Raw genomic sequence first — 11115 nt, forward strand, 5'->3', positions numbered from 1 at the left:
ATAGACCTGAAACTCACAACAGGTCAGATGTATAAGAATGTCAGATCCTCTGGAGCTGAGTCACAGACAGTTCTAAGCTGACATGTGGGTGCTAAACATTGCAATAGCCCAGGGTTCTCTGGAAGAACAGCCAGTGTTTTAACTGCTGAGCCATCTCTCCAGCCCCCAAAACTCATTTATGGTTAGAGGATGTAGACATGAAACTGGTTGTTCTTAGCTTAAGATTGTGTGTGTGTGTGTGTGTGTGTGTGTGTGTGTGTGTGTGTGTGTGTGTGTGTGTGTGTTGTCAGACAGGGTCTCACCATGTAGCCTGGCTTGGAACTCATAGAGATCTAATTGCTTTTGCCTCACTAATCTGCTTTGATCAAGTTTCTGAACTTGTAGTCTCTTTCTGTAATTACATGGCTACTCTGAAACATCTCTCCACTCCAGACACAATGTTAATATGAGCTATGCTTTAAAGAAATAAAAATAAATTAGGGAAGAGAGGCTAAAACTGTCAACTTGTACACCCCAAGAAGCCACGGGACCAAGAATAAGCAGCAGATGCCGGCCTAGGCCGAAGTGGTGTGCTCTAGGATTTCCCAGTGGGTAGAGCCTTTATCACAAGACCATCTCTGAAAGATTCACCTTCCCAAACTAAAGCCATCCTTGGCCCTTCCCTGAACCTGTCACATCTCATCATTCTAGGTCTGTCTTCCGTCTCTGCCAAATACATGTGAACAATAAATTTCTCGCGTCTTAGGCAATTATAAAACCTTTCCACCTGGGCAGAGTGGCTTACGCCTGCAGTCCCAGCACTCAGGAGACAGGGGCAGGATTGTGGCCAGGAAGAGCTACACAGGAAGACCATGTCTGAAAACAAAACAAAATCAAATCTCTGTAGAAAGGAGAAACAAAGCCCATGGTAGTGTTGGCTCAGAAATGTTCAATCAGAACCGAAGCTTACAGGCCCACCCAAGTGTAGGGGCTGAGCACCTCCTGACTCTGTGGGACTGCCAAAGGTAGGTATCCAGTAATGGGAAGGACTGGACCCTCCCCTGACAGGAACTAGAAGCAAGACAGCTTGTGTGGTAGCTTACACTAGCATCCAAGACAGGCTGTCTCTGTTTATGGCCCCACATGCTAGCAGAAAACAGGCACAAATCTGGAGCCAGGCATGCTGTGTGCAATACATAGTCAAAGCAGTACTAGGAGAGGAGATCCCCCATACTCACTCATTAAACTAAGAGAGGCAGAACAGAGAATGGCGTAAGGGAAGCATGAAGCGATTCATGTAAGCGTACTCACACAAGTATCAGCTCGCAGAAGAAGGAGGCAAGGTCCCCTGAGAGCCCATTAGAAGCTAAAGGCAGGCTACCCAGAGTCCCGGCTTCAGGCAGAGCAGTGCAGGGTACAGAATGGGAGCCCAGAGAGCCTTGCCAGCCCAACAGGTAGGCATTCATCTCTAGTCCTTTCTCTCTCAGGCTCTTACCTTCTTTTGTAATCAACCGCAATCACAGGTACGTAAATAGCACTTTTTCTGATTCAAAAAAAATGTGTACGGTATACACCATGCAAGGGCAGTTGCCCAGAGGGCCAGATGTTGGACGCCCCCAATACCAGAGTTATTGGTGATCATAAGCCACCAGATATGGGTGCTGGGAAGTGAAGCTGGGTCTGAACCCGGGTCCTCTCAAAAAGCAACAGCACTCCTAACTGCTGAGCCATCTCTCCAGCACCTTCTTAGCATTTTTATTATCTTGTGTCTGGCCATGGCGGTCAGAGGACAAACTTCAGGAATCAGCCTTTCACCTTTACCCACTGAGCCATCTTGTCAGCCCTAAATACCTAAAATGGGCTTCAGAAACATGCATCTGCTCGGCTTTTTGAGATCTGAGATTTCTAAGAAAGTTACCTTCCCCTCTCCAGCCTTCAGAACTTTCTATTTCAATGCATCTTTTCTGCGGTAACATTTTCTTCCCCAATGCACTTTAGGTCTGTATACAGTAGCAGGGAGGAGAGAGAGGAGGGCTTGATTGATGAGAGCTCGTAAATGTGTTTTAGCTTCTACAAAGCTGTAATACAGGAGTGTGGGAAGCTCTGTACGTTGGTAACGTTGTCACCACAGTCCCCACGACCTGATGAGCAGGTAATCTGTGATACTCAAAGCCAGACAGCTGACATTTTGGATGATATCGTTTCTAAGAGCTTGTTGGATGTTTGTTGGTGTTCATTCCTTCCTGGTTTCCTTTGACCAACTCTGTATTTGCTAATGAGGCTGTGTTTTTAATTTAAAGTGATTTTACTGTTTGAGTACACAGACTTTACACCACCGTTACAGAGGCTGCAAATGATTCAGACTGGAGTGGGAGGACCCACCGCTAAGTTTTATAACATACTGGCTGGTAAACACTACTCCAGGCGAATCAGGCAGAATTTAAAATCTGTATCCTTTGTGTGTCTCAAGATGCTTATGAACGACTTTTTCAACCAAATGACACTGTTAGGAAAAACAAAGCCCCTGTGGAGCATACCAGTTTGTGAGGGGGTCAGACCTTTCTTGGCCAGTTCATACATCTGTTCTTTCATAGTCAGACATCAACTCCAGCCAGGTGGGGATGTGCTAGAGCTAGTAGAGAACCCTGAGACAAGCCCTTCCCTGGAATGTGCATGTGACTCACGACGGCAGTGGTCCAGTGGCAAAAAAGGAATTTGTGGTTCTTTTTTTTTTTTTTTTTTTTTGGTTTTTTTTTTCGGAGCCTGGGGACCAAACCCAGGGCCTTGCGCTTCCTAGGTAAGCGCTCTACCACTGAGCTAAATCCCCAGCCCCGAATTTGTGGTTCTTTAGTATAAAATACATTGTCTTCCCTTTGTGAATTGTGGGCTTGGGACTTGTTTATATTGGAGGGACTGTTAAATAATACAAAATAAAGAGAGAATGTCTGTTTAAAAGAGAGAAAAGGAAAATAGTCCCCTAGCTTAAGACTACAGAAACATCATTGAGGAATATTTCCCATTTAAACTTTTAGCTGCCTTTTTAAAGATGCAGGTGTTAACAGTGGGTTCTGCGTTTGTTCTGACAGGCGGTGCGGCCGAACGAGCTGGAACAATAGAAGCGGGTGATGAGATCCTAGCCATTAATGGGAAGCCCTTGGTCGGACTGGTGCACTTCGATGCCTGGAACATCATGAAGTCTGTTCCAGAAGGGCCCGTGCAGCTAGTGATCAGAAAGCACAGGGATTCGTGAATTTTTCACAGGGATCTCCTTCCCTAGATTTACTTCTTTACCAGAACGACTTCTCTAAACGATGGGTTCTTAAATCAACAAACAGCTTAGACAGATTCCATGATTGTACTTTTACAATGAAGCCCAAACTCTGGAAACCACCTACCTGGACCGTCAGGGCTGGGAGGGCATCATTTCATTCAGTGCCTCGGATCAAGAGCGGACGTGCTCTTCATCTGGAACACCTAGCTGCACCCTCACCTCCCTCCTGCCACCTCTCCCAGCATCAGTCCTGGTGAGTAGGGACCAGAGGATAACACAAATGCCCCAGCGAAAATGATATATGTATGTAGATTTATATAATTTTGTAAGTAAATGACAGTGCTTTTAGGTACATGCAGTGGAAGGCAGAGCTACGTATGTTACCTTGAAAAGGAAAATGAGACGTAAAGAAAATGAATTTATGACCTAATTGTTAGGCAGAGCTCAGGAATCACCCAACAGTGAAAAAGAAAAAGTGCTATTTTTTAATGAACGTAATGTATGATACGAACTAGGAAGTTCTGATGGTTTTCTGTTTCAGAGTGTAAGTCATAAGGCTGTTCCAGAGCGACAGTTCTGACGAGTTGCAATAAGTCGCTGGGAGCTTCCCTTCCTGGGAGGAAGTTCTAGCCTGAAAGCACCTTGCATCTAGTTTTCAAACTTGAGTACATGGTCGAATTCAAGGCTGATCAACACAAAAGCAGGCAAAGTTGTCAGCGTGTTTCTGTTTCCACACACATACATGCACCACCACCACTACCACCACCACCACCACCACCACCACCACCACCACTACCACCGGAAAGGAATTTGAGAGTTCAATCCTTCGACTTGCAAACATAGGCATTCTGTGGTCCAGACTGAGGAGCCTCTGAGCATCCTCCTCGGGGAAATTTTCTTGTTAGCTTTTCTCCTTTCCCCTCCAGACCTAAAGAAGCTGGACTACAGTCCAGCTCTCTTCCCTGACAGAGATCTGCGGTGGTTCAACTTCTTGCTATTTTGGTTTTTCCTGTTTTGCAAACTCTTCCTCTTCTAAAACTAGGGTCCCACAGATCATTCTGACTCAAGCTGCTTGTAAAACTCCTCCGGCTTGGCTGCCGTGAACTTCTTCGAAGCCCTTCCTCCCCACAAGCTGGCTTTTCCTCCCTTTGCACTGACCATCATTTTCTTAAATCCCAAAGCCTCGCCAGCTTCCTTTACCAAACAAGGAAAATGGAAAAACAGGGTGAGTCATTCTCAAGGAAAAGGACTGCACAGTGTTCACCACCCTCTCCTCAGGTGGTGCCACCCAGTGCTGGGTCCTGGGGTCTTGGGTGGAAACCTCGTTTTCAAACCACGCATGCGCAATGCTATGGTTTCGCCGATCTGGTTAACAGCTGGGTCTAGGGGAAAGACGGCTGAGGTGCTTGAGCTGCTGTTGCCTTCGTACATCATCATCTGAGCCCGATCCTGCTGGCCGCCTGCAGAGGACCCAAGAGAGGGCCCGTAGGCGGACGCTATATACCTGGCTCATTTTCAACAGGTCTCACAGAGAAAACTACAGTCCAGGAGTTAGCTAGGAAAACTGGCTTAGCATCTACTTTTCCTTACAGTTACAAGTAGGATACTCTTAAGACGTCAGTGCAAGGTGCATGCTAGGTTGTCGTTTAAGTCTCAAGGGTCAGTTTTCTGCTTTCTTACTTGAATGATAATTTTAAGTCAGCACGGAAAACCATTTTTTTCTTTCCTTTTTGTTTGCCTCTACTCCTTTACAGTCATGCCTATTAAGTCCTTTGTGAACAGACAGGACTTCCGGGAGCAATGGCCTCTTTCCAAGTGTCCCCAGAGCTCCTATCTGAAGAGTACACGGAGGACTTACTATACCATGTTAAGTCATCAAGCATTTGGCCTGGATCTTTTCCAGGTCTCCCCAGCTAACTGGGAATGTAAGGGAAGAAGCAAGAGCTAGCCCTGTCTCTGACCCTGAGATAGAAAGCTATTTATTTGTGTTCAGTGTTCAAGGCATGACTAGTATTGCTGATTAGTCTAATAAATCCCCACACTTCCTGCAGTGAACACTAATGGTATTGTTCTAACCCTTTTTCTTTCTTTGTATGTGGTCAGTCATTCACAGTAAGCTATGAGGTAAAATGTGTTATACAAATCGTAGTTGTAAGACAATATCGTGAAGGCTCACGTAGGCTGGGTTTCATTCCCACCCTCCCACACATATCGCATTACATTGTAGGGTTGACTTTAATTGGCACCACACTTGTACATTATACATTATTTATGTAAGATAAAATGCCTTATATATTAAAGAGTAAGTGCAATAAATATGAAATGGCCTGTACATTTTAAAAATGTTGCCAAGTTATGTAAATCCACCTCTCTGTAAACAATTTTTTAAATAATTTTCAAAAAATAAACACTGCTTACTACTTGGCTTTGCCTCGTTTTTATGCGATGAGTAATACCAAGGCTCTTTTTACTGTGCTGTTTATTCCGTATCACCTATACAGGTAAGAGGCGAGGGGAAGCAGCACACCTCTAACATGTGTCCATCTGGCTCTCACAGATCCCTGAGCACTACATCTTAACAACACTAGCAACTGCTGCTTTCTCCCATTTAAGCCTGATCCATTCACACTTCCTCTCACAACAGACAACACACACACACACACACACGCGCGCGCTGGACTGGCCTATCTTGCTAGCTAGGCCTGGATCCTGGCCAGAGTCTTGGAACCTATGTCTGCTATTACTGACACATCCCACACCCACAATGAAGAATGCCACTATAAATTCCCGATTTCCAACTTCCACCCGACCCTCTTTGCCACTAAGCAATTATTTGCCAGGTTTTCCTCTCATTGTTCACGAAAGTTTTCTCTTCCTCAGAGAAAAGCCTATCTTCCTCCTCATCCTTGCTCTGGGGTCCTGCTTCACAGGGTAAAATAAAAACCATCTTCTCTATTAAGGCTCTGAAGAGACAAATACTACAAAGGAGGCAAGAATATACATTCTTGGGGCTGGAGAGATGGCTCAGTGGTTAAGGGCACTGACTGCTCTTCCAGAGATCCTAGTTCAATTCCCAGCAACCACAAGGTGGCTCGAAACCATCTGTAATGGAATGCAATGCCCTCTTCTGGTGTGTGTGAAGACAGCGATGGGGTACTCACATATATGAAATAAATAAATAAATCTTAAAAAAACAACAACAACAACAACAATATACATTCTCAGGGCTGGAGAACGAGCACTGGTTGTTCTTCCAGAGGACCTGGGTTCAATCCCCGCACCCACATGGAAACTCACAACCATCTGTTCCAGAGGATCTGACACCCTCACATAGATATATATGTAGGTAAAACACCAATGCACATGAAATAAATATGTTAAAAGAGTAAGGGTCTGGGGTTGGGGATTTAGCTCAGTGGTAGAGCGCTTGCCTAGGGAAGCGCAAGGCCCTGGGTTCGATCCCCAGCTCCAAAAAAAGAACCAAAAAAAAAAAAAAAAAAAAAAAAAAAAGAGTAAGGGTCTGACTGTCTTATCAGAGAGAACACTTGGAGTGCAATTCCCTCTGTAGCCCATTGAAATAAACAAGAGAAACTAATGAAACAGCATGGAAAAAACACCAGCTTGTCTTATGAATTTGGAAAATTATATCAGCGTGTACAGTAAGATCTAAGACCAAACTAAAGAGAACGGTACAGGACACCTTTCTCTCTAAATGAGAAAAGGCACAACAGGTGGCAGTTCTGAAGTGAGGGCTCTGAAAAATGCCATCGAAACCCTTGGAGAAAGCTCCAGACTTGAAACAGGATGTGCTCAAATTGGAATCCCCATCATGCCTCGGGACAGTGGGGGAGGGGAAGCTGAAGGTGGGGGTGGTGGATAACTTTTCCTGTCCCACACAGCAAGTGGCAGTCTAGGCAGGTCAGAGAGTAACAGGCAAAGAGTGAGCTCACGTGAAGCCACCAGGTAAGATCCAGCCTATCACGTAGCTCAGAAAGGCCACAGGTGCCATCATTCCACGACGTTCCTGATCCTTCCTCCCCATCCATGTGACGTGCAGCACCGAGCCAGCCAGCATGCAGACGCCTCTCTCCTGGCCTAAGGGATGAGCACCACAAGATGCAGAGAATGTAATGCTGACAAGTCCTGGGCACATGGTAGGCTTAGAACTCTGTTAAATCCAGCAATACGAATGTGTGAGTGGGATGGAACAATAAAACGGACAGAAACACAACTGATAAACATTTGATCAAACAAATGTACAAGTCACTTGACTCCGCCATCTTAGCTCTACAGCAGCACAAACCATGGCCAAGAATGATGGGCACGGTAGGTAGGAGGCAAAGATGAGAGAGAAAAGGGACAGGCTCCAGAATTCCACCGGGGGTTGGGGGTGTGCGACCCTCCTAAAGAGCCACCACCTCCCACCAGGGCCACACGGCGGCCAAGCCTCCAGAGTATATGAGCCCCTGGGGGTCACGAGATGTAAACCAACTGGGTGTGGTGACAAGCAGGCACCGCTCTGGAGCACACCCATACTTCAAGGTAGCCTGAGGTACTGCGCTCCTGTCTCCAAAAGAACAAAACTACAGCGTTAATCCCAGCAATCCCAGCACTCGGAGGCAGAGGCAGGTGGATCTCCGAGTTCAAGGCCAGCCTGGATTACAGAGCTAGCTCCAGGACAGCCAGGGCTGTTCTACAGAGAAACCCTCTCTCGAGAAACCATAAATAATACATAAGTAAATAAAACGGACAGCAAAAAAACCAAAATGAGTAAGATAGTTCAGGTAAAGTCATACCTAGAGGCAAATGCCCTCCATCCTTATCCTTCAGAAGACAAAGAATTCATGTTGATAAGAGAGAAGTTAAAGTCTGTTAAATCCTGTGCAAAGGAGATATGCCCAGGAAAAGAACTGTGTGAGCTTTTTTGTTTTTTGTTTTTTGTTTTTTTAATTTATTTTATTTATCTGAGTACAGTCTTCAGACACACCAGAAGAGGGCATCAGATCTCATTACAGATGTTCGTGAGTCACCATGTGGTTGCTGGGAATTGAACTTAGGACCTCTGGAAGAGCAGTCAGTGCTCTTAACCACAGAGCCATCTTAACCAGTGAGCCATCTCTCCAGCTTTGTGACTTTAAACCTCAAAATGAGCTCAAATACATAAGAATGACATAAAATGACCACATGAAACTAGAAATATGCACAAGACCAATGTTTACTTGGGAGGCAGCCAGGCACAGTGATACAAATCTGTAATTCCAGCACCTGGGAGACAGAGGCAGGAGGCTCATCACTTCCAAGTCCAAGGCTAGCCCACACTGCATGGCAACATCCTGTATAGAAAACAAGTGAAGAGAGCACAGTCCAAAGTGCTTGTGCTATGTAGGCTCAGAACCCATTTAAAAAGCCAGGTATCGGGTTGGGGATTTAGCTCAGTGGTAGGGCGCTTGCCTAGCAAGCGCAAGGCCCTGGGTTCGGTCCCCAGCTCTGGGAAAAAAAAAAAAAAAAAAAAAAAAAAAGCCAGGTATGGTGTATATTTGGAACCACAGCTCTGAAGACATGGAAACGGGGTGAAGGGTCCCTTACCCAGTACCTACCTAAATAGTGAGCATCAGACCAATGAGACACCAAAAGTAAAGGTGATGTTCCTGAGAATGACCAACATGAACATTAAAACAACAACAAAATAAACCCATACAACTGGGGGTAGGGGGGGGGTCAGAAGAGTCATTAGAAACACCCGTTCCTAATGAAATAGCAAACCAATACCTTAGAAAGACAAGAGAACAAAAGGGGGAAATGTCTAGAAGCCAATACAAAATAAACCTGAGGGAGAACCACAAGCAAAGCTACACCAGTCACAGAGACAAGCTCTGGGCTCAAATGGAAGATCTTGCTTCAACATATATGGTGAAGAATGACTGAGGAAAACACCCTACATCAGCATGTCCTTCACACACATGCACACAACAGATGCACATACCTACACATGTAAAGAATAGAAGATGCAATGGTGGGACTGCAGAATACTAAAAGCCAACTTGCCTGAAATTAACGAGAAAAAAAAAAAATTGAGACACCACTTAAAAGAATTTACCACTTTCAGCCAGCACCAGAACACTCTGTATTAATACTGGGAGAAATATCCAGAAGGCATACAGACAAGAACATATTCACAAGAGATAGAATATCACAAGTACCAGGAGAATGCTTTATACCAAAAAGAACGTTCAAAACAGAAAAGAAACCAAATGTGACTGAAAAATTTTAACCCAACTGACTTCCAAGGAAAGGCCACAGACTATGCTCAGCATACAAAAGCTTGGGATACATTCTCACAGACAGGAAGCTCTTGGACAGTGGTCTTCAAACCTGTGGGCTAACACGGGTTTTACAACTCAGAACAGTAGCAAAATTAGTTGGGATGTAGTTTTATGATTGGAGGTCACAACTGTATTATGAAGACTGTGTATTAGAGGGCCACAGCTCTGAGGAGACATGAGCACAATCAGGGACAGTTCTCGATGAGCAGTAAGTGTATGCACCTGAGGAGTGCCAAAGATTAAAACAGTAGTAGGGCACAAAGGGGATGCTCTTACAGTGCAGATATTACCAAAAGTGAGGGGTGAGGGTAAACTGCAGCACAGCTCAGCACTTGACCAGCACATAAGTCTCAGGTTCAATCCAAGACTGCCAATAAACAAACTCTGCTCTAAGGATGTTGTGAGTATAAAGAGAAGAAACAAATACAGTATTTTAATTTGCTCCCCACCAATCTTGACAACTAGATTGTTGATATGGACAAGACAAGGAGAAGCCTCACAGCTCTACATGTGAATCTGAAGGATCAACAGAAAGCCATGAAGTACTTTAAATTTTTTGGTCAATATAGTAAAATACATAAAATGTTAGAAGAGTACAGTTCAGAACATTAATTGTATCTGAGTGTATCGCCACTGCCATCTCCAGATGGTCATCGTCTTTATTCATGAAAACACATATTCAGGTTTTTTTCTCTAAAAGCAACACTCGAAGTAGAAGCAGTACACCAAGTAGGAGAACAAAGTGTAGCCTTGAAGCACTATGTCATGGAAAACAATCTGGCTCACTGGAGACATTGATGATTCCAAGTATGGGGTAGGAATGTACAAAGTAAACCTAGAATCTCTTGCCGCACACCAAGAGGTCATCAAAAGACTACTGGAACTATGTAATAAGATAAATCAGAAGAACCAGGCTTCAGAGATGGCTCTGTGGGTGGCAACATTTATCTCTAAAGCCAGTTGACCTGATTCTGATCCCCAGAACCCAAGGTGGAAGAAGAAACTCTTAAAAGGTCTCGGTGTCTGTCTGTCTGTCTGTCTGTCTGTCTGTCTCTCTCTCCCTCCCCCTCCCTCTCTCTCACTAGCAGAACTGTATTCATCCAGACAGAAAGCATTTTCTTTTTAATTTCTTTTTATGTGCATTAGCTTTTTGCCTGCACGAATGTCTGTATGAGGGTGTCAGATCCCACCAGAACAGGAGTTAACAGACAGTTGTGAGCTGCTACGTAGGCGATAGGAATTGAACTCAGATCCTCTGAAAGAGCAGCTAGTGCTTTTAACTGCCGAGCCATCTCTCCAGTCCCTCAGAAAATGTCTTTTAGAAAGATCTTTGAAGAGAATTGTCCAAAGATAGGAAGTTTGAGTATTAATGTGGATAATAGAATATATAAAATGTCTATGGCAATATATGATGTACACAACTAGGTATACAGCTATTAAACAACTATAAATATATATATTTATTTAGACATATAAACAACTGCCTTTCATGTACATGTGTGTGCAGGAAGCCATGGAAGCCAGAGCTGAAGTTATAGGTGA

At 44.5% G+C, this 11115-nt stretch overlaps 1 protein-coding gene across 1 annotated transcript in view; it reads left to right on the plus strand.

Moving 5' to 3' along the window:
- The window catches only part of Pdzd2 (PDZ domain containing 2), a 231105-nt gene extending 225430 nt beyond the window's left edge, over positions 1-5675 (plus strand). The window contains exon 24 of the mRNA XM_032898761.1: positions 3066-5675. Within this exon, the coding sequence (XP_032754652.1) occupies positions 3066-3229 (164 nt within the window). The 3' untranslated portion in view covers positions 3230-5675. The remainder of the gene's footprint in view (positions 1-3065) is intronic.
- Positions 5676-11115: the final 5440 nt, after the last annotated feature.

This window comes from Rattus rattus, chromosome 3 (genome assembly GCF_011064425.1).
Source record: "Rattus rattus isolate New Zealand chromosome 3, Rrattus_CSIRO_v1, whole genome shotgun sequence".
NCBI lineage: Eukaryota > Metazoa > Chordata > Mammalia > Rodentia > Muridae > Rattus > Rattus rattus.